The sequence below is a fragment of the Sus scrofa genome, chromosome 3, assembly GCF_000003025.6.
Source record: "Sus scrofa isolate TJ Tabasco breed Duroc chromosome 3, Sscrofa11.1, whole genome shotgun sequence".
Taxonomy (NCBI): Eukaryota; Metazoa; Chordata; class Mammalia; order Artiodactyla; family Suidae; genus Sus; species Sus scrofa.
The window spans coordinates 90304411-90327498 of NC_010445.4; the positions used below are offsets into that span (position 1 = coordinate 90304411).

General features: G+C 36.2%; 1 protein-coding gene across 43 annotated transcripts in view; it reads left to right on the plus strand.

Moving 5' to 3' along the window:
- The window catches only part of NRXN1 (neurexin 1), a 1114780-nt gene that overhangs the window by 504985 nt on the left and 586707 nt on the right, over nt 1-23088 (plus strand). For 28 of the 43 annotated variants that reach the window (XM_021088268.1, XM_021088237.1, XM_021088235.1 and 25 more), the window contains 3 exons: nt 3344-3727; nt 10592-10795; nt 13336-13362. In XM_021088268.1, coding sequence (XP_020943927.1) covers nt 3344-3727; nt 10592-10795; nt 13336-13362 — 615 coding nt within the window. The remainder of the gene's footprint in view (nt 1-3343; nt 3728-10591; nt 10796-13335; nt 13363-23088) is intronic. The other 15 variants (XM_021088267.1, XM_021088279.1, XM_021088278.1 and 12 more) reach the window with 1 other exon arrangement.

Sequence of the window (23088 nt, forward strand, 5' to 3'; positions counted from 1 at the left end):
AACCTCTCAGTGTTTTTTGAACAGTGGGTTACAGCATATTAGTTGGTTTTGAAATCAATTTGGTGGGTCACATCTAAAATTTATATTAGTAAACTTAAACAATAAGGAAAAATTATCAAAGTGCCTTGGAGGTAGTAGAGGTAAACATTTTCCTGTTAAAGTGTCGTTTCAGCGTGTGTGTCTATGAGTGTGTGTGCACTGGGCTACATGTAAACTATATGAAAGCTATAGATTAACTTTAGGTGTTGTGATCAGAAAACTCTAATCACAAAGGTATAGTGAATATCGTACCTCAGCCAAAATGAACACATTGATAAAGACATTCTGAATTTAAATAATTTGTTCAGAGCAGGCACTAACACACCATAAATAAAAATTAAGAGTCCCAGTCACTCCATTCTGTCAAACAAACTCTTCATGGATAATTATCCGAAATACTTGGCAGCAGATTGGCCCCAGAGAGTGTAAATGCTCTGAATATAGAAACTCCAGAGTGTACTGAGCTATGCAAACTCTGTGCAGGAGATGGAGAGAGTGAAGTGTTATGCAACCCCCAAATTCCCTCATCTCAGGACTCTTCCAAGCATCCTTAGTGTCAGAATTATAACTCCATGAATAAAGACAAGACTGTTTTTCCAAGCGCTGTCCCCACCCTGAGCTAAATCAAGCTTGTTCTATGAATAAAGAGGCATATGGGGAAATTGCATAAAAATATATCCCCACTCTTATAAAACTTTGTCATTGTTCACTTACTCTGTCACCTAACAGTCATCTCTCAGTATTATGTATTCGTTTATAGGAAGTCTTCTTGAACTAATTGGAAAACTGGGGTGGCACCTCTCTTTCAACTATCCTAAAAATACAAGTTACAATGTTCATTGCATCAACAGTTTGCTTTTCACATTTTTTTTTTAATGTCCGCCTTTCTTTTTGTCATTAAAACTTACTCTTTCTCATAATTTTCTTACTTCCATTAACTACTGCAAAGGTTAGGGATCATCTCAACTCAGCTCTTTGGGCATTTTGGACAATTAAAAATGCATATAATGGAATTCTATTTAGAAAAGTGCCACCATTCTCTCTCAACGTATATATTTCATTTGCCTTAAATGACTTTTAAAATATTTTTCTAAGTTGGGTTTTCCTAAATCAGTTTTCCTCTAAACACTTGCACAAATGTGAACAGTAAAAATGGGTACTTCGTCATTTTCCCCTTTGCTGCCTCCTTCCAAAATCCCTATTGTAATGCTCTCTTTAAAAGGCCAAAAGAGCAATGCCTTTGAGTGTTTCTCCCCTAGGAGCCTTTTCTGTGGAAGTCTAGAGAGACAAATGTCTTCTTAATGACTTGGCTGGCCACACAGTCTCTGTCAGCGGCTTCCATGGCCTTCTTCCTCACAAAGACAGATCCCATTACACTGCCCACAGTGAATAGCATTCCTCTATTGGGATTGGGAGTCTCCTGGGCCCTGCCTACTTAGATGCACATTTTGCATCACTCCAGACCTTAGGTAGTCAGTGGAAGAACTAAATGCATCTTCCTAGCCACCTTCTCCCCATGCTATACTTCCCTTTCTGTCTCTACCTCTGTATCTAGGTTTCAGTCCTCAGGCCTCTCCAGTTTTTGTCTGCACCCTAAATCCCCCAGGCTTCTAATACTCTTTCTTCATTAAACTCTTCTGCGACTGCTTTATGGTCTAGACCAGAGAAAGAAATCTGGAATCATCAGGAGATGGGTCAATGTGGTGTCATTTTCAGGTATTATATTTGCATTTTTACAAAGATCTTTCTGGAGCTGGAATATTAACAGAACTTTGAGTAATCTGGTGGTACAGGATGGAAGTTTTGATCAGGAAAAGGCTTTCTGTCTTTCCTTTTTTCTTCTTCTCCGTCTTCTTCTTGTTTTTCTTTTGGCCATGTCCATAGCATGCAGAAGTTCCCTACCAGAGAGTGAACCTGAGGACAACACCAGAGCCTTAACCTGCTGAGCCATCAGGGAACTCCTCCTTTTTCCTTATTTTAATGAATTCTGTAATTTTTGTTTTGGGTGATCCTCAAATAATCTTATGTGAATATCTACCTCTGCATCCTCTGCTTAGGGCTGGGTTCCCTGTATATTTATAAGTTAATAGAATTATTTTCCCTTTACATTGGAGTTAGGAAGAAAAAAAAAGCTTGTCAATTTACATAAATAACTTATTTAATTAAAAGAACACACACCCGGAGTTCCCATCATGGCACAGTGGAAACGAATCTGACTAGGAACCAAGAGGTTGCGGGTTTGACCCCTAGCCTCACTCAGTGGGTTAAGGACTTGGCGTTGCCATGAGCTGTGGTGTAGGTCACAGACACAGCTTGGATCTGGCATTGCTGTGGCTATGGTATAGGCCTGTGGCTGTAGCTCCAATTTGACCCGTAGCCTGGGAACTTCCATGTGCCGCAGGTGCGGCCCTAAAAACAAAACAAAACAAAACAAAAACCCCCAAAAAACCCACCCAATTTGACTTGGTTCTTATGGTGACTCATGATACACAACATTTATGTAGTACTTACTACAAAACCGACACTTTAATTGTGTTATTTTATTTCACACTCATGTGAGGCTGGTGGTACTATTATGCTCATGTTATGGATGTACAAACTGAGACCTTAGAGGCTAATCAATAGATTCATACTGCTAAAGTGTGAAAAGTCAGGTTTTGACATAGATAATGTGTCAAAGTATTGTGTTCAATAAAAACAATGAAGTCGGCTAAAGATGGGGCACAACCTTTCATTGGTTTGCAGATGCACATCAGCTTTGAAAACAAATACTTACCAAAGGGACTCTGATTTTATTCCAGAAAGTGATGTAGAATGCCAGTTCTCCTTTTTTTTTTTTTCCCTCTCCTTTTCTCTTCAGTGCCGGCCCCCCATCCTTCCCTCCTCTTCCTCCCACTTTCCCCTCCTTTCTATCTTGGTTGAACTGTTAGAGAGTGATACTAAGGCATTTTTTTTTCTCCTTGCTCTCTCCCTTCCACCTTTCTCTCCCTCCTTCCTCTCTTCCTTTTTTCCTTTCTTTCTTTCCCTGAACTGTTGTGGGGAGACAAAGACTCTTGGCTATAAACTTTGGTTTTCATTCCCAAAATGAAAGAGAACCATTTTAGTGACAATCTGCCTTATTTCTAGAGTTATTTAATTCCACCTATTTCTGTTCATTTCCCTGAGAAGTACCCCAGGAATGGAAAGAAAAATAACTGTCTGCCCTCAAGGAGTTCATCCTCAGGCAGCTGAAGGAAAGAAATATTGCCGTTTAGAACATGGTGCCCTCTGTAAAGACCTGTGTGCTCTTTTGTCTTTGCAACAGGTACCATTTCTGTCAACACGTTGCGCACACCCTACACTGCTCCTGGCGAGAGTGAGATTCTGGACCTGGATGACGAGTTGTACCTGGGGGGCTTGCCAGAAAATAAGGCCGGCCTCGTCTTCCCCACTGAAGTGTGGACTGCGCTGCTCAACTATGGCTACGTGGGCTGCATAAGAGATTTGTTCATTGATGGCCAGAGCAAAGATATCCGGCAAATGGCTGAAGTTCAGAGTACCGCTGGAGTGAAGCCCTCCTGCTCAAGGGAAACAGCAAAACCGTGCCTTAGCAACCCTTGCAAAAACAATGGCATGTGCAGGGATGGGTGGAACAGATATGTCTGCGATTGTTCGGGGACAGGCTATCTTGGCAGGTCCTGCGAGAGAGGTAGGATTCCAAAATCCAAGCATCTGACTCCCCTGAGAGCAAAAGTGTATTCAGGGAGTTCCCATCGTGGCTCAGCCGTGATGAGCCTGCCTAGTATCCATGAACTCTCGGGTTTGATCCCTGGCCTTGCTCATTGGGTTAAGGATCCAGTATTGCAGGTACAGGTCGCTGACAGAGCTCTGATCTGGCATTGCTGTGGCTGTGGCATAGGCTGGCAGTTTCAGCTTGGATTCAACCCCTAGCCTGGGAACTTCCACATGACTTGGGAGTGGCCCTAAAAAAAAAAAAAAAAAAAAAAAAAAAAAAAAAAAAAAAAGGTGTATTAGGTGTATTTAGTGTTGACCTCAAAACTTAAACAACCATTGAAACATAAATGTATGCTCTGCTGAAGTAAACTCTCAGCAAGCCAGGTGGCCACCCCTGACATCCGTTCCTGACCAGTCCATAATGATTTTCAAAGCCCCTGATTCTGGGAAGACACAGCTTTTTAACTATATTGCAGGAAAAAATAAATAGTTGGGTCCTTGGCTCCTCTAGGGTATGGGCCTAAGATGTCTCTAGACAATCACTGTTTCTTTTGCCCAGTTTGTAATTTCGAGACACTAGAAAGTAAAAACAGGAAAAAAATTAGACATACTTTTGGCAGTTAGGGTTAATGTTTATGTTAAAATTGGCATTCAAAGCAAGCTAAGCTGTTAAGTTACAACTTCCTTGACACTATTGCATAAGACTTACCTGAGCCTGTTCCTTTCATTCCAGTCGACATACCTGAGTTTGAAATTTGAAAAGTCAGGTAACTTTAAACCATCTAGTTACACCAGAATTTTCAGAGGTGCCCTCTGATTTCAAAGGCACTCACCTTTGCCTAAGACCCAACTGATCACAGAAAAGATTTGGTCTCAAGGCTTAGTGTGTCCATGGAGGCTCTGGGTGGGTGCCTCCCTTTTCTTTTCAGGCAGGAGGCAAAGCTACATTTTTTCCTCTTCTCCTATTAGAAGGAGAAAAAGGGTTAAAGGAAGAGTAAAGTGTGATGGCTGCTACCCTTTGCCTGCAGACCAGACAAAAGGAAGAAATAGCAGAACAAATAGGTCTAAGTATGTTCTTTCATCGACCCAAGAGTTTCAGATAAATGCTTTAGTCACCATGCCCATTGCCACTCATTTTCAACAATGGAACAAAAAATCAATATGAAAAAATATTGACGAGTTGTTCCATTGTCCTCTTATGCTCCAAATAGCATTGTTCCCTTAGACATTTAGCCTAAAAGTACCTGGTATCTATTTTTTAAGCCATACCCATTTAGTCTTTTTCTCCTTGCATTCCTGAAATAGTTTAATTTATTTAAGCTAACACTTCCTAGAAAAGAAATATTTCTTTTCCAAAATCCAAGTCGAAATGTGACTTTGGTTTTTTTTATCTTAATAAGGTGGTTAATAAGCTTATCGGTAATATTAAAAACATTTATTAATATAAAAATCAATAATAGTAACAATAATCTAATAATGATCTTAAATTACCTACCAAAATACTATCACTGTTCTGTGTTATATAATTAGGTCCATAGATAAATATTTTAGTCATATAGATTCATTCATTCTCCTAGTACCTAATTGCAATTCCTGTGAATGGTCATTAGAGATTTCTTATTTCTTCATAGTTTAATTTATAAGGTGTATATTCTTTATAAATTTTCCTTTCTAATTTCAGTTTATTTGTTTACATAGCTTTGTTTTTAGAAATTGCCAAAAGGAACCAACAGCAACAAAGTGACAAAGCTTACAGTTAGATATATTATGAGATTAGCAGACCTGCGTGATTTAAAACTGTGTTTTTATTTTAACCACTCAGAGAGCTATCAGTTATTCTGAGGCCTCCTCCTTAGGTGAAACTAAAAAGGGTGTCACTGAACTGTCACACAAATTACAGAAACCTTCAGTTAAATATGCATGGTGTACCACCCTGTGGCAATATTCTGCTACTACATATGGCAGAAATAATGGAAATTGTACAGCTTCCTGAACCAGAATGAGGGAAAGGAACTATTTATATATTGCAGTCATTAGAAGGAGGGGTGGCAAGCATATGCAGATTTGCAAATGAGAATTTAATAGCAAACTTCATCACTGGGATTCAAACCACATTTTTTATCTGACAGGTGGCTGGAAATTTCTTCAGATTTCTTTGTCTCTAGATTGGTTGTGTATTGAAAGAAAATAGTCATTTTTTGTGTGGTTTTTGTTTCTGGACTACACAGTGTATTGTGAGAAGTCTTTGCCTTTCAGAATTAATTTTCTTGCTCACATTATGGCATCTCCTGAGAACAAGGATATTGAGGGATGCTTGTCATGCTCAATACCACAAAATTTGGCTTCTATTCAGTTCCCAGCTCTGCCCTATTTTAGTCAACACAAGATCATGTCCAACCATTGGGGTTTCCAATTCAAACAAAAGAGCTTTGACTGTGGTTCTTCTTCACGATCACTCTGATCACATAAGGCTCTTGATCACATAAAAGTTGACTGACAGCTCTTGAAATTAAAAAAAAAAAAGGGCATTTATACAGTTTCTATTTTACTATTAGTGAGCAATAATTGATAATTTATAAGGAAGCATGTTCAAGTCCTTGGACAATGCAGCATGAGAAATGATATTGCCATCACATTATAGGAAATTTTTCTTCATTTAGTAAGCAAAGGAGTTTGTAAGAAAGAACAGAGTATTTGCTGACTGAAGCAAATAAGAAAATAGTATTTTGTTTTATGTGCATTGATCCCATAAAGAGTAGTATAGAAATAATGTTCAATAGAATATAAACTGAATTCAGTACCTCCCCTCCTGCTGTATTTTGACAAAACTGAAAAGTTGTGCAGACTTGGTCATATAGAAATTATTCCTGGCTGTATGTATATGGTATAATCAGAGGTCTACTTTACACTTGTTTGTTAAGACTCTAACAGATGGAGGGACAGATGTCAGAGCAATATAATTTGGCTCCCTGTCTGATTTTCATCGTTGATCACAATATGTGACTGCCTTTCGGCAAAACTGAGCACAGGTGTACACTTCAGACTGCACGAAGGAGTAACACAGAAAACAAATTTATCAAACTTAACGACAAGGGGGGAAGGAGATATAGGAGACAGAGTTGAAACTTTTTCTCCCCAGCTGGGAAGTATTGTGTTGGAATTAGCCTTTTAAAGAACTCTTTTGTGTTCTCAATGAGAAGATAAGTTTACTAATGTTTAGAGGATGCTGCCAAATAGTGTAACCTTCAAATGTCAGAATGTTGTTTACCATTTATTTGGCAACTCCAGACTGTAACCTGGTGCATTTTCCCTTTCTTGTCTAATTAAACATTAACTGTAATGATGGGAAATTGTTTAGGTGTTCATTTGTCATTTATCAACACGTTATTTTCACATTGAGAATTGTTTAAATGGTACTCAGAGGCACGTGATTTTTACTATTTTACTGTTATTTCATTCCTGCAGCTTTTCGGAGAATGATACTATTATTATCATTTTTACTTTGGATTATATTTCATACTATATTTATTATCCATGATCAGACATCTGTATTTCTAAAAGGATGTTCCCCCTACTTAATTTTCAATCAGATTAAGCCACATTTCATAGAAGAATATGAGATCATTTTAAAAATGATTGTTGAAAAATATAGACTAGATTTACAGGCTAAATAAATAAGAGAAAACTAAAAATATTTTAGCCCTTTTATCTGTATAACACCAAAGTAACTGAACAATTGATAACGGCTTTTACATTTTTATTCAAGTATGTATTGTTTTACAGATACAGACAATGATTGGCTATCCTTTAGGAAAAGAAATGGTTGAGAACAAATATTTTTAAGATTATTCTAGAAGCACTTTTCTAGTGTTCACTACACCTTTATAATTATGTTTTAATTATTTTTTGAGCAACTTCTACTAGATTTTCTTTAGGGAAACATCTAATTGGAAAAATACAATGTAAATATGTGACATGATGTAGAACCATCATATTTTAAGGGGGTCATATTTTATTTTTTCAGTCCTTAGGTCAGTGCTTAGCCACAGGACCCCTATTTTGATAAACAGACCCCTCTTCTATTCTGCCATTTGTGGCACAATTATGGCTTTCAATATAGACTTTAAGGAATGTTTCATTCATAGACATTACCAAAATTAGATTCTACTTAGAATAAATAATTTTTTTAGTGACCATTTATGTATGCATGCTATCCAAGTTGAAATAAGCTCTTTCATATATCTTCAGTATCAAGAGCAATTGTTAATTCAGTAAATATTTATTGAGGCTGTACTGCGTGCCTGGCACTTTTCTGTCCCCTCAGCTGACCACAGAACAGTGAATAGGAAAACCCAGCCTCTGCTCCAATGACACACATCTCAAAGGGCAAAGACAGATTATACTATGCAAATAAGTAAGAAATGGTAATTTTTAAAAAGGAAATGCTAAGTAGATATAGAATAACTGGGAGGTGATACAAGATGGGTGCTTACAGCAGGCCTCTCTGGACTAACATTTAACCAGAGACCTGAATGCTGAAGGAACCAGCCACCCGAAGATCTAGGGCTAAAAATTCTTAAGACAGAAGGTTCCACAAGGGCAAATACTTAAATGAGAGAGGAAATCACTGTGGCTGGAATTTACTAAACAAGGGAGGATGTGCTAAGAGCTAAGAGCAGAGAGATGGGCTGGGGCTGAATCACACAAATCTTTATCAGTTACTGAAACAAGTACAGATTTCATTCCAACCGCAGTGATGGGAATCTATTGGAAAGGGTTGGGAGGTGAAGGGTGGTTGATGGGTGGGGTGAGTGTCCTTAGTTGAAACAATGAAATGATATAATCTGATTCATTTCTTTAAAAGTTTAGCTTGGCTACTGTGTAGGAAGAAAAAGTAGAAGCTGGGAGACCACTGAGGGAGCTGTCATGGTGGCCTCAGTGAGACATGGGAGCAGAATCTGAGATACTATAGCAGCAAGACCTTATTGATTCAGGAAGTGGATTGGAATTAGACCTAGAAGACTTGCAGATGTGCAAATAGATTGGACATGGCAGAGAGTGTAAGAGTGAAAGCAGAAAGGTTAAGGTCTGAACAGTTGTGTTAAGTCATTTACTGAGATGGTGAACATTGGAGAAGAAGTGTGTTGAGTTTGTTCATTGTTGGCCTGTGTGTGGTATTCAAATTGGAGATGTCAAGTAGGCAATGGATGGTGGATGTTTGATGGGGCTCAGGAGAGAATTTGGGACTGTTGATAAGTATTGGTGGAGGGAGGGTGAGCATGTGAGCTGGCCAAGATCCCTTAAGTTAAGGGATAGATAGAAAAGAGAAGAGCCCTAAGGAGGGCACTCTGGAACCTTTGGCACTTAGTGGTTCCGGATATGCATTGGGTCCCATGACAACAACTAATGATTAAAGTCTGTTAGAAGCCTTACTTGATTTTCTTGACTATTTAAAAGAAAGATAAACTTGCAAAACCAGAACTCCAAAATATAGTTTTAATAATAAGCACTGGTGTATCAGTAAAGTTAATTCCTGTAAATAGGCAAGATAATGAGAACTTCCTAGTTTAATTTCAGGTAGTTTTTCTTTTATTAAATGGTATTCTGAATTATCAAAACCCACAAGAAAGCAAAATTACTCATACTTGTTTTGCACTGTACCACAACCATATGGTGCTTAACATTAAGGGGTACAATTTCTTAAAGCAATCAATTTGAGATCAACATTTTTTTGCTATTCACTTCTCCCAGTGTTTGATGCAGCAATAAGTGATTTCTCTGTTAAAGCAGTCCGCTTTCCTTTAGTAGCACACACCTGTACTGGCTCCTCAGCTCCCCCCTGGATCCTCATTCCATATTATAAATACATAGTTATTGACTTTTTGGTGATAACTTAATTTTTTCAGAACATCAGGGTAGTGCTCACATATAATGTTTTAAGTTAGCTCTTATCTGCAAATGAACCTCAAAATGAAGTTGCATTTTGTGTCTTCATAAAAATGAATTGCCCTGTTAAACATAATGACGCAGAAGCAGCATTACCTGTTGATTGGTAGTACCACTTTTTCTTCTGTTTTTGAACATCGCCTTTGGTAAAGCAGTGAGTTAATTCCTATATTTAAGTCATATTTTTATTTCTTTTTGATTGTATTAGGGCAGAAATTATGAAAAAGATGATGATAGTAACTTTTCTTAAAAATCATGGACTTTTTTGGCTGCGCAAAGGCCTCAAAGATCTTCTAGTGGCACTCTCATTCTGCAGGTGAAGGATTCAGAGCCATGTTTAATTTCACAGAGCTAATCAGTGGCCTAGCCATATTTATTCTTTTTTTTTTTTTTTATTTTCTCACTGTACAGCAAGGGGGTCAGGTTATCCTTATATGTATACATTACAATTACATTTTTCCCCCACCCTTTCTTCTGTTGCAGGCCTAGCCATATTTAAACACACTCTATGCTAATTGCTAGTACTTCAGACCAGGCTTATTCTATGGCTACAAGAAAGAGTAGGATATCTGCTCTTGAGAAGGCTTATGCATACATGAACGTGGATAATCGGTCATGATGAATGCTATGAGTAGAAGGTGCCTTGGGTACAGAAAGGGAGGCATAGTCACCCCTGCTTCTGACCTTGAGCAGATCATTCACAGAGGAAGTTCCCTTTTCTATGACTTTTCATTTTAGCTTAAAAAAATAAATTTTCTTATTCCTGAAAAAGATGAGCTGAGTTTGTGTCTTGTGCTCTATATAGAAACCTTTAATAGGTTGCGTGTTTCCTTTTCAAGGTATAAATGCACCAAACTGACCAAGAACTTTTATATCCATTTCCCATCCATAGAAGCAACGGTTCTGAGCTATGATGGGAGTATGTTTATGAAAATCCAGCTCCCAGTGGTGATGCATACGGAGGCTGAGGATGTGTCCTTACGGTTTCGGTCCCAACGAGCATATGGCATCCTCATGGCAACCACCTCTAGAGACTCAGCAGACACCCTCCGCCTGGAGCTGGACGCAGGGCGTGTGAAACTGACGGTCAATCTAGGTAACAACTCGCCTTCCCCCATTGAACTAACACTTTGCACTTTTGTTCAGTTTTGCCTGCAAACATTTATCAAGTAGCCTGTTTGCCATGGAAAGTTAAAACACTTAATGGTCTCATCTCCATTATTTAAATTAATTTAGGTTTGGGGGGCATCTTTTTATTGTTTCTGTTTTGTTTCACATAATTTACTGTTTCGTGATTCCTACCACTGAGGGTTCTTAAAAGGGAAGCCATATGTGTTAATGAGGTTAATTGAAAATGTGAATTATTAGGCTTGACAATACCTCAAAATGAATTTCCTATTTTTATATTGACTGACATTCTCATTGGCTGTAGATGATGTCCTTTCAGATAAAACAAAAATCCACTGACTTTTACTTAGATAGCATACAAGAAAAAAATGTCAAATTTCTACTTTGTGATCTAGATCAACAGGTTGCTCTTATTCTCTTCCTTGGGCTTCTCCTTTGAATAGTGACCTGCGTGGTATCCCATCTTTTCTGTTTGGAAATACCGTGTGGTGATATTTTGCTATCAAACAGCAATCCACAACCCTTCAATGCCCAAAGTCTGCGGCCCTTAGCAAACAGCCATGAGAACACTGAAAACACAGGCTCTTCTACAGAAAAATAATGCTTTCCTGCTTAATTGTAGCCTTCAGAAAGTGTCACTACAGTAAAACCTCACCAAGCTAGGTGAAATCTGGGGTAAGACCAGGCTGAATTAAGAAAAAGTCTGAATTGTAGACTAAAAAAATGTAAGCAGTTTTATTTTCAATTATATTCAAAATCACAAATTAATAGCATGAAAAATCTTCAGGAAAAGTCTTAATAGGCTGATGTTAATGGGTGGATGAGAATTATCCATAGTTAGCACGTTGTTTAACACAAGTTATGCCATCAATGTATAGTGAACTACTTGAAATCAGTTTTCTTCCTGAACTTGGCCTTTCACAATTTGTTTAATTTTTCTCAGGTAATCTCTGCTCATATTGAATGAAGAATTACAAATATACTGCCCAATTTGTTTCAGTATTGTTAACTCCAAATAATAGGAGTATAAATTAATGAGGTTTTACTGTATTTCCTGGAAGTGCTAAACACACACAATAATGAATAAGCAGAGAGGGAAAAATAAAAGTTGAGACTACATAGATTTACAGAAAGAATAGTAAAATGTGATGAGCTAAGGCATTTGCGAAAACACTACATACATTTTCAAATTGTGCTGGGCAGAATAGTAGCTCGTAAAATATAAAATTATTTCATTTATAGCTTATTGCATACAATTACACTCAATATTATTTAAGTTCAATAATAACCTATTTTTTTGATATTACTAAGCACAGTTTTTTACTGTTCTGTTAGAGTTCCCTCTAGTGGCAATGATAGGTTACTACAAGCCAATCAAAACTGCCTAGTTGCAGTAAAGGGGCTGTTAGCCAGAGACGGACACTCATGGGATTTTCCAACAGCAAAGCATTCTGTAGAAAGAGATGTGTAGGTGCTGATCCTTGGCTGTTTGCAACCACTTTTCTGACGCGGTTGACGACACATGACAAACTCAGCTATATGGAAACAGAATCTAGGTTTATATTTTCACGTTCCCCAAAGGCATTTAATACTAAACAAAAACCAACAAATATTTATATATATATATAAAATAAACATAAAACATCCTGCATGGTCCTTTAAAGATAACGCATATTCACAGTCTGTGTTATTCACATCAGACATTCTGTTCTTGGAGAATCTGCTTTTATACAATAAGAAAGTATAAGAAAAGGAAAATCAATAGCAGTAGTCACCATGACACTTATTACATAGAGATAACATTGTTAGCTCCTAACAGAGGGAAAGACTTGTGTTCTCTGAAGAATGACACTACTCCTTAGCCACTAGAGTTTCAAAAGGAAACAAAGTTGTTTCTTTCCTCCTCCAATTAATACAAGGCATAGAATTCACCTAACACCTGGCTGATGCCTTTTTTGCCCAAGCAGACAACCACAATAGCAGCAACAACAATAATAAATACATGAAGGTGAAATGAGAATACCATCAACTAACTCTCCATTTGACCACCACAATTCTAAAGGATTCTGTTGGCCTTTGTGGGATAATAGATTTTGGAGGTCCAAGATGTCTGAGCCTAGCTGATCTTGCACTGTACCCCATTGTGACGGAGCACTTTTTAATTATATTGGAAACATTGATTTGTTCTTTCACAGATGGGGAGAAAGTTGCAGCCAGTCTAAGCCAAGCATCTTTGACAGTTAACAATTCTTTATTTCACTTAGATTTGTCACCATGTAGCTTTGTTTGAATTGGCCATTTAAAAAAAAGACCTTCTATGTTGTTTCTGATGGTGAAGTTTTATAAGAATGAATCTGGGTTCCAGAAGTCCATAAAGAATAAATGATATGGAGTGGCCATATTTGCATGTGTCTGTCCCCGGAAGGGTGGACTGTGATTTTATTGGATGTCTGCAGCTATTACCTTGAAGGATAAATTTTCATTTTTCATCTATTCTTCCCCATCTAGATTGTATCAGGATTAACTGTAATTCCAGTAAGTGCCTATTCAAAATTTTTAAAATGTTATTCCTCCATTATGATATAGCTAGTCAAGGAATAAAAAGAGAGAGCAAGAGAAAGGCATTTATAAAAACTCATGAATTCAATTTCAAAGTATACCAGTCCATCATCTGGGTTGTAAAAATTCATTTAAAAATCTTTCTGGTTGAAGACTTTCCTGTTGCAGTTCCTACCTCTAAGTAGGAAAAAAGGTGACAAATTTCTTGTAACAGAATGTGCAAACGCCTCTGTAGACCTTTGGATAAAGCAAGTAGCATTTGTATTTTGGTAGATCTTAGACTCCAGTAGTTCTCTTCACAACCAAATTAGTAGAAAAATATTGTGGGTCTTATTTCCTTCACTTTCCATTTTTATCTCCCAATTCAAACATAGGAAAAAAATATTCCTTTCATTTGGAACTTACTATTAAACCCTTCTAAATTAAGTTTTCATTGGAGAATGCATGTTTTTCCAAATTTTATATATATATAGAAAATTACTTATCTAAAGTGTTTCTTTCTTGTTTAAGAGTATTTACATAATGAATTTTTACATCCTAATCATATATCTGCAAAAATAACCCAAACATTTCAAATCTGTGGTATGCATGCCAAATGATGAGTTAGAAAAGATGCATGGACTGTTTTTTGATTTGAATTAGAGAACTCGAAAGGATATAAGGACTGTGATTTTATTTTGAGTTGTAGCATTATCTTAAGAGCAAATTCATTTTATTTCTTTACATAAATATTTAGGTTTTTCTTTTCCAGGTTTTGTCGATCACATTAAGGAATCTCTTCTGATACAACAAAATTGTTAGCTATTTCACTAAAATGGTTCGAACAAGCTTCTAATTTTTCATTGACACAGTCAGTAAAACTTTTTTTTTTTAATATTCTCGGAAAATGCTCAATGTGACTGGGTGGGGTCTACTCCTAAAAATCTTTGACTGTGTTTTCAAATAGCAATAAGGCATCTTCCAAGGAACAAAATTGTGGTCTTAAGCTTAAAAAACAGGAAATTTTATCTAATTAAATTCATGTTATTTCAGGCACCATGCTTCTTATAACTCAGATTTATCTTAAGATATTTTCATATTCATTTAAAAGCAGAATAAAATCCAGGCTTTCCGGTCATAGCAACAAAAAGGTAACTGAATCATGATTTATGAAAAATTAAATTGTCAAACTATCATGCTAGGCATCAAAAAACATCTCATACAGAATATAGTTCCTGAAATAATCTCTCAAAGCTCTCATACAAGCAGAATTTTTCAGGTTTACATCATCTCCTCTCAAACCCCATCTGTATCACACTCTCTGAAAAGGAGCACAGGTTTACAAGTCCTATATCACAGTCCAGTTTGCTTGCAGCTCTGGAGCATAGATGCAGGCAAAGTGGCAACTCACAAGATCCTTACCCAAAGCCAGATGTATAAGTCAGTGCAGCTGTTCTTGATGCTTCCTGGATCTGAGAAAATTCCTGGGAGGAAACTATTTTTTTCTGGGTTTGTGCTTTATTTTTATTTATATTAAGTATACAATAAAGCATGACTTTTTAAATTTACAGAATGCCACTGCCTAAACTCTAGTATTTAATGGAAGTTAATCCCATGCTTCTGTGTTCTCTAACTATATCAATGTTTTTTAAAATACATGTTTATAGTCTAATTACCCTTCTTATATATTTCTCTTCATTGGGGTTATTATTGTGAGACTCTGATGTTAAGCATAGCCTTTTCTCTGGATATTCTACAGAATAGTACCTTTGAGGACAAAAATTTTTGCTGGGTAGTGGAATTTTTCCCTTTTTAAGGAGTATGTGTTATGCTTAAATTACTTAAATTAAATCAATGATTGTGAGCTTTCAGTGCACACCTGGGACAGGACTGCAAATGCCTTAACTTTACAGCAGTCACTGGAAAGAACATTCAGTCATCAGGTAATGTTTTCATTTCCTTTTCCTTTTTTTATTTGGGGACTAGTGGGCAGAGGTAGCAAGAACTATAAGTTCCATCAAGAATTCATGTTATTACTCAACTTTCAGGATGGGGAGGAACTTACATATCAAATAATTCATATATAATTCATAGTAATTAAATAGACAGGGATTTCCACCTGGAGTGTATTTCATACCCAATTAAAAATATGAATAGGCGTTCCCGTCGTGGTGCAGTGGTTAGCGAATCCGACTAGGAACCATGAGGTTGCAGGTTCCGTCCCTGCCCTTGCTCAGTGGGTTAACGATCCGGTGTTGCCGTGAGCTGTGGTGTAGGTTGCAGACGCGGCTCGGATCACGCGTTGCTGTGGCTCTGGTGTAGGCCGGCGGCTACAGCTCCGATTCGACCCCTAGCCTGGGAACCTCCATATGCTGCAGAAGCGGCCAAAAGAAATAGAAAAAAAAAAAATGAATAAAATAAGGGGTTCCCACAGTGGCACAATTGTATCGGCATCTTGGCACAGTGAGTTAAGGATTTGGTGTTGCTGCAGCTGTGGCTTAGGTTGGGACTGTGGCTCGGATCCGATCCCTGGCCCAGGAACTCCATATGCCTCAGGGTGGCCAAAAATGAAAAAAAAAAAAAAAATAAAAAACATGTATCTCAATATAACTTGCAGTTTAATGAAAGACTGAGTTATTATACTTATCCCCTAGAAGCAGTGTGTTTGAAACCAAACTGTAGGTTTACTAAATTTACAACGTTATACCACCACTATCTAAAAATACCGCTGCTAAGACATCAGTTGTATTGCGAGCTTGGTACAAAATACCTCAATTGATGTCTTGAAGAAAATTTCCACAGGAAATATACAAACTATAACATACAAATTACCTTACATAAGAACTAGTATGAAACTCTAAATTGTTAATTTTGGATAGAAACCTTTTCAAATTCCTCTATACTTCCTCTGAATTGCTCCCCTATTTCCTTTAGTCACTCCATCCTTCCACCCTTCTGTACTCTCTTCCCATCAGTTTATGGAAGATGTTACTTGATATGGAAAAGAAAATATATATAGCATCAGACTCTCCAATCTTTGCTACTGAAGAATAAGTAGTAGGTGAGGAGGGAAGAAGGTCTGGCTGCATTGCCTGTATTCAGACCTGCAGGACCATGAGATGGCAGATATATACATATATATATATTTTTTTTTTTTCAGCCCTTCCTTTGTCAGTAGTTTCAGTGCAGCAGTGGAATCTTACATGGACAAGCCTGGGACAGCCTTTTGTTAAGATTCTTTTGAGAAAGGGCAGATTTGAATTTCAGGGACCATCTCTGTCAGATTCTTTGTTGCCACCATTTCCCCTCTTCTAATAGGAAAAGCTGTCAAGAATATTTAAATGGAAGGTTAGAGCCTGTTTTTATTTAAAAATCAAAAGCTTATTTTCATGTGCGGAGACGGTCTCTTTCGAAAAAGGACCCGCTCTCTGAATAGTGGTCTTGTCAGTGTCAAAATATATGCTTTGATCTCTCTGATTATAAATGGAATGTCTTTGCACACAATTCCAGACCAATCTCAGTTCTTTGATGTCCATCAGCTTATTTCATTGCTACAATATGTTTGTTATCTGTAGCTCAGTCTTAGACTTCATCAGTATTTGCAGATTCATGGATGGGAAGGTGAGCACAGGGGTGTGTTATCTACCGTTCCCCATTCTCCCCTGTCCAAGACAGTCGATTACTCTGACCTCCTAAGTAACTCCAATATGGAGAACCTATCTACTATCATAAAATAATTTTATATGGAAGCTGCTAAAGGAACCACCCTCTTTAATGCAGATAATGTCTTCCCTGGACAGTGAAGGGCACTTCAATAAAGGTAGATAGAAAAGGACTGTAAAATCACATTCTTTTAACATAAAGAACAATTATTTGAATTAATGAAAAAAAGGCTAATTATATGATTTTACAAAAAATAATTGTTATAGGGATATGTACTAATACCAACATATCACTAACAAGTTATTACCAAAGAGGCCAAGTCAGACCGAAGAGTACTTTGTGACCAAATGAATTATTTGCATTAAAAAGTGAGTCATAAGAGTCTCTTGCTTAGTGCATTGTATTAATTGACTTAAGTCTTTTAAAACCTATAAAGAATGCAAAAGAGATTTTCTACACCTTGTGGAATTTTCTCAAATGCATTATTAGTAGGGTCTATAGTAAGTATTACTAGTAAGGCCTTTGGTTTCACTTTGCATTCTCTTTACCTGCCCAAGTATGTAGCCTGAGATAGAGTGACCGAGACAGTCTCAATTTCAAGTTTGCTGCCTGGTAATTCCCAGCACTGCATCCAAAGTCATTCTTCTATAATCTTCTATATATATTTTTTTTTTTCTGATGGTTTGGTCTCTGTGGTGGTGTATTGTATGTTTCAATAGTCCCATTTTTTTTCTTATCTTCTAGGAACCTTACAAACTGTTATTGCTATAACCTTTGAAAGTTTAAATACATTGAAAATTTGAAAACTAAACTGGCTCCTATCAACTGTAGGTGAATCCCGATTGTCATTTTCGTAACTACTTTAAATATATAGTGGATATAGGAAGGCTTTTGTGATTTTGTTTTTGTTAATGTTTTTCTTTACTTTTATTTTTTTAAACCAATGGCATAATTATGCAGTTTTCTTCTTGCCCCCAAGAAGATTTGGGGCCACCTCTGCATTGATATAAAAATTTTAATATGCCCATATCTCTGATAGTTATTTTGCTTGTTTCTTTGATTACTTTTTTTAAATCTTTATACATTCGTCTCTTCTCCTGCCTGCCTGCTCTTTCTTCCTACCAAGATTTACTCTTCTTACTTCATTTCCAATGTTGTTTTCTTCTCTTTCCTCTGATTTCCTTACAAGAATAAAAACTCCCTGGGGTTGAGAAAATATTTTAGTAGGCAGACCTTCCAACTGTTATTAGCTTCTTATAGGAAATAGTTTATTTAAGATGCAGAGACAACAAAATTACAGATGATGTTAATGTGGACAAAGTGTCAAGGGTTGAAGTTCAGCTCCTTTTATTTGTAGTTCATTGTCTAAGAATTGGAGAGAAAGGGAATCTAAGGCCAAGTACTTAACCTCATTCTTGACGTTGATATAGTGAAGAAATGCTCTGAGTAATATGTTATTGGAAAATGCACTATGATGGATGTCTGGAGTGGATAATAAGATCTTTGTATTATCATTTTATTACCAGAATGAAAAGATCAACTGGATATTAGTTATCACTGATTTTTTTTATATAGATAAAAATGGAAAGCAATAAAAAAATGCAAAATGTCAACCAGTGGCACTTAAGCCATATTAGATTGCTTTGATCAGGCTGCTGCTTGGCAGGCTACTTAAAAAGATATGAGGAAATTTCTGGAGGTTGGCTCTTGTTAACATGAAACAAATACTCAGTTCAGAGCAGCTGCCTGGTGCCTGAAGAGCAGAGAACTCTAAAAAGGAGCCTCCTGCCTCTGCCTCCACACAAAGTCACTAGATTTGTAGAGTTCTGCCAGTCACTACCTCTCAGTGACTGGTGCTGTCTGTCTATCCACTTGAGATAGGAGCTGCTCAAGAAATAAAGGAATAAAGGAAGATGGATATATAAATACAGAAAATTGGAGTTTTGTTTTTTTTTTGTCATCTTTTTAAAGTTCAAAGTACACATGAAAGAAAGGAAAAGGTAAGATAGCTTATGAATGGTTATTTTTAGCAAAAATCTAAGAGAAATTACATAAATATGGGAATCACAGATTTCTGATGCAAAGCAAATAGCTAAAACAGGCAGAGGAATTGGCACATGACAAGGAGTCTTTAGAAAAATATCAAAATTGGACTAAACTTTAAGGAAAGCCCATTGGATATCCACATGTTAAATTTATGACAATCATAAAGAAGAGTACACATTTAATGACTACATAGATTGTACAAAATCATAATGTGAGGGCTTGATAAGTAGAAGAATTTGATCTATGTTAGTGAACAATTAATTGGTTTATTGCTTCTATACAAATATAAAGTGCTTCAGTGTTTTAAATGATCACCATTTGTGCAGGTTAAGAATTCATCTTGAGGTGTGTTCCCGTTGTGGCATAGTGGAAAAGCATCACACTAGGAACCATGAGGTTGCGGGTTTGATCCCTGGCCTTGCTCAGCGGGTTAAGGATCCTGCATTGCCGTGAGTTGTGGTGTAGGTCACAGACGTGGCTCGGATCTTGCATTGCTGGGGTTATGGTATAGGCCGGCAGCTACAGCTCTGATTTGACCCCTAGCCTGGTAATCTCCATATGCTTCAGGTACAGCCCTAAAAAGACAGGAAAAAAAAAATTCATCTTGAAATCTGGTTCAAGGATTAATTTATTCAATAAGGTATTTTCTTATTATATTCCAAAGGCTGTGCTCAAAGTAATGCAAAATTCCAGATTGGCACTGACCAAATTCATTAAATTCTCTTTCATTGTTGAAAGTTAGCATTGTAACAATGGCCAAGGGGGAAATTGTTCAGAAAAACCTATAAAGTTTCAGAAGAAGCGTTCTAAACTTTTCTTGGTATCTGTGAAAAGGAAGTTTTTTTAAACACCGCAAAATGTCAGCAGTTGTTGGAGCACAACCTGTTGGTCAGAGGTTTGTGTTGTGTTATTAGAGAGAGGTGGTTTCTAAACATTTGCTATTTCTTTCATAGTTTAGAGTTTCTCTTTCTCATTGTCTTTATTATTTTTTCTGGTGGGGGTGAGGCAGCATTTTAACATTGGTGCAGAAGGTAAAAATTTAAATTAGACATTAAATGTTCCTGGTCATTATTAATATTTGTTTTCTGCATTTAGCCAATCAAATTGTAAGATCTATGATTAGAATTTCATTCATTTTAAAGAAAATAATATATATACATATATATATATATATATTTATTGGAGCCTGCCTTTTGCCTTTTTACTTATGTGCCTATAATGATCCAGGTTCATAGATCAGAAAGACTAAAAAGTACTCAAGAATTTCTGTTTAAAATAGCCTCGAATCTTTAAGACAGCCTTAATATTCAGTGGTGATCTGTGTACGTGTATGTGTAACTGGGTCACTATGCTGTACAGTAGGAAAAAAAATTGTATTAGGGAAATAACAATAAAAAAAATAAAGTGCCATGCGAAATAACTTATTTTACTAGTGTAAACAAATATAGATCAGAATTTTTCAACAATTTTTGCATTCTTAATTTTCCTCAAAAGAAAGCAACTAACAATTTATATTTTATCAACTGCTTACCAGAGAATATGAGAACAAATATTATGATCATGAATTTCAGTTCCTCATATAATAGCTAGACAGGAATTATGCACCTGCTACCTCCTTCTATGGATGCTTTATTTATTTATTTATATATTTATTTATTTAGTCTTTTTGCCTTTTCTAGGGCTGCTCCCGGGGCACATGGACGTTCCCAGACTAGGGGTCTAATTGGAGCTTTGGCTGCCGGCCTACACCAGAGCCACAGCAACGCGGGATCCGAGCCACGTCTGCAACTTACACCACAGCTCACGGCAACGCTGGATCGTTAACCCACTGAGCAAGGGCAGGGACGGAACCCGCAACCTCATGGTTCCTAGTCAGATTCGTTAACCACTGCGCCACGACGGGAACTCCCTGAGTTTCTTTTTAAACAACATTTGGTCCTAATTGGAAATAATATTTTTTATTTAGAATCTTGAAGAAACAGAAAATAAAAAATAGCCTACCATTTCAGTTCTCAGAGAAAAAGTATATTACTATCTTATATGCTCTTACAACTGAAAATAGTTTCATGTTATATACTTAATATATAAAATGTATAATGTTTCTTTAAAAATATAAGGTCATGGAGTGCAAATGTTTTGCAACAGATTCTTTTACTTCAGCAACCTACTATAAATATTATTTCCAGTATGTAACTAACACATAATATTTTAAAATCTAATCTTTTGCTTATTTCACATTTTATACCAAAGTGAAATAAAGCAGGTCCAGGTCACTGAACCAGCTGAAAAAAATAAAATAGGGGGGAAACATCTATGTACAAAAATAACTGGTATCATAATTCATTAGTGACCTCAGAGCAATCAAATGAAAGCTCATTGGAAACATCTATAAGCAAGATCTTGAGAAATAAACCAGATTGGCATAAACATAATGGAAAGGATACTTCTAGATGTGTTGGTATAAGTTATCATCATTGATACTAACCCACTAAAATGAAAGTTTAACTGACATAATTGCACCATAGGACAATTGACCGGGAACAATCACACAGATAGAACATTACTTCTAACAGCTGGTTGACCAGCTCCAAGCAAAGTCCAAACACTTTCTCCTAAGATTAATCAAATGAATCTGGTGTCAGATTTAATTGCTAATAGCTATTGCTGTAGCTGGGCAAGCACTTTCTTAGACTTTCTGTTTAGTAAAGCAAAATCTTTCATTTCAAAAGACTTTGATCCAAAGACAACTTCAAGCAAAGGAGTAATCCCAATATTTTTCCAATTACTAAAATAAATAGTCAAATAGAATCATAACAGTCATGTTAATGACTAAAGTTAGCCTGCTAAATAAGCTGGTTATAAGAAAAAATTAAGTTAGCCTTACCTGTTATTGCAATAATAAAATTCATAATAAAGAATAATTTAGTAAATCATTATATCCATGCTTTGGAAAAACATCATTCTAATGTTTACATGATGGCTGAATGAATTATCATGTATTATTTGTTCACAGCCTTCTTTGGGGCAATCACTGAGGAAAGAAAGAAAAAAAAAATCAAAATGAATGAGATGTTTCAGTTCAACAGTTTGAAAGTCAAACTGTCCCTTATCACACTCTGTAGAATGCATTTTCTTAAAAAATAGGTTATAATGTTTACAACAAATACTGAAAACTAAATTTTCAAGCATTGTAGTGAATTCCTAGTGAAATGAAAAGGAGGGATCAAATAAACTTAACAAAGTCAGAAATATAGGGTCTTTTTCTAAAATGATTCTGATTTTAGAAAGTTTTTACAAGAATACCCCCAAAATATTGAAGGACAGCAAAATTTTGTTCATTTAGTCTCACAATTAGTGATATTCAAATACACTTATAGTAACAAGGTATGGAAAATAAAACACAGGTAAAGCCATTGTTCCTTGAATTATATAAAACTGTACATTCTTAGCGGTCTTCTCATAAAAATAAATTCTGTAGCTATTACAATAGTGTGTTCGGATCAGAGGTTATGTATTTAATTTAAAATCTTTGCATTGGTGACTATAATCCATGACTTTGTTTATGGAATGTCAAATTGAATATTGGTGAATTTCCAAGTGCTCGATATCTGTATGCTTTTTAAATTTTTTTCATTCAGATAACTTGACATTGTGTAGGTATTGCATAACACATGTTTACATAAGTGCCAATATAAATCAGTATAATCATTTTCTTTTCATATTGCACCAAATGTTGAGTATACTTTCAGTTTAAAATTCTTACTTAAAATCACATTAACTATTTAGTACTTAATTTTATGCATACAAGCTATCCTATTATGTGATAAGCATTTCTTGGAAAGGACCTTTTTTCCTTAAAATAAAGTCACAGTCCAAATTTTTCCTTTCATTATAATAGGTTTATTTCATTATGCCTCTTCCTAAACCAGCCATTTGAGCTAGATTAGATTTCAGGAGAGCTATTTTAAAACATTCTTTTAGCAATATGTTTATATAATTTGTGTTCATTTTTAC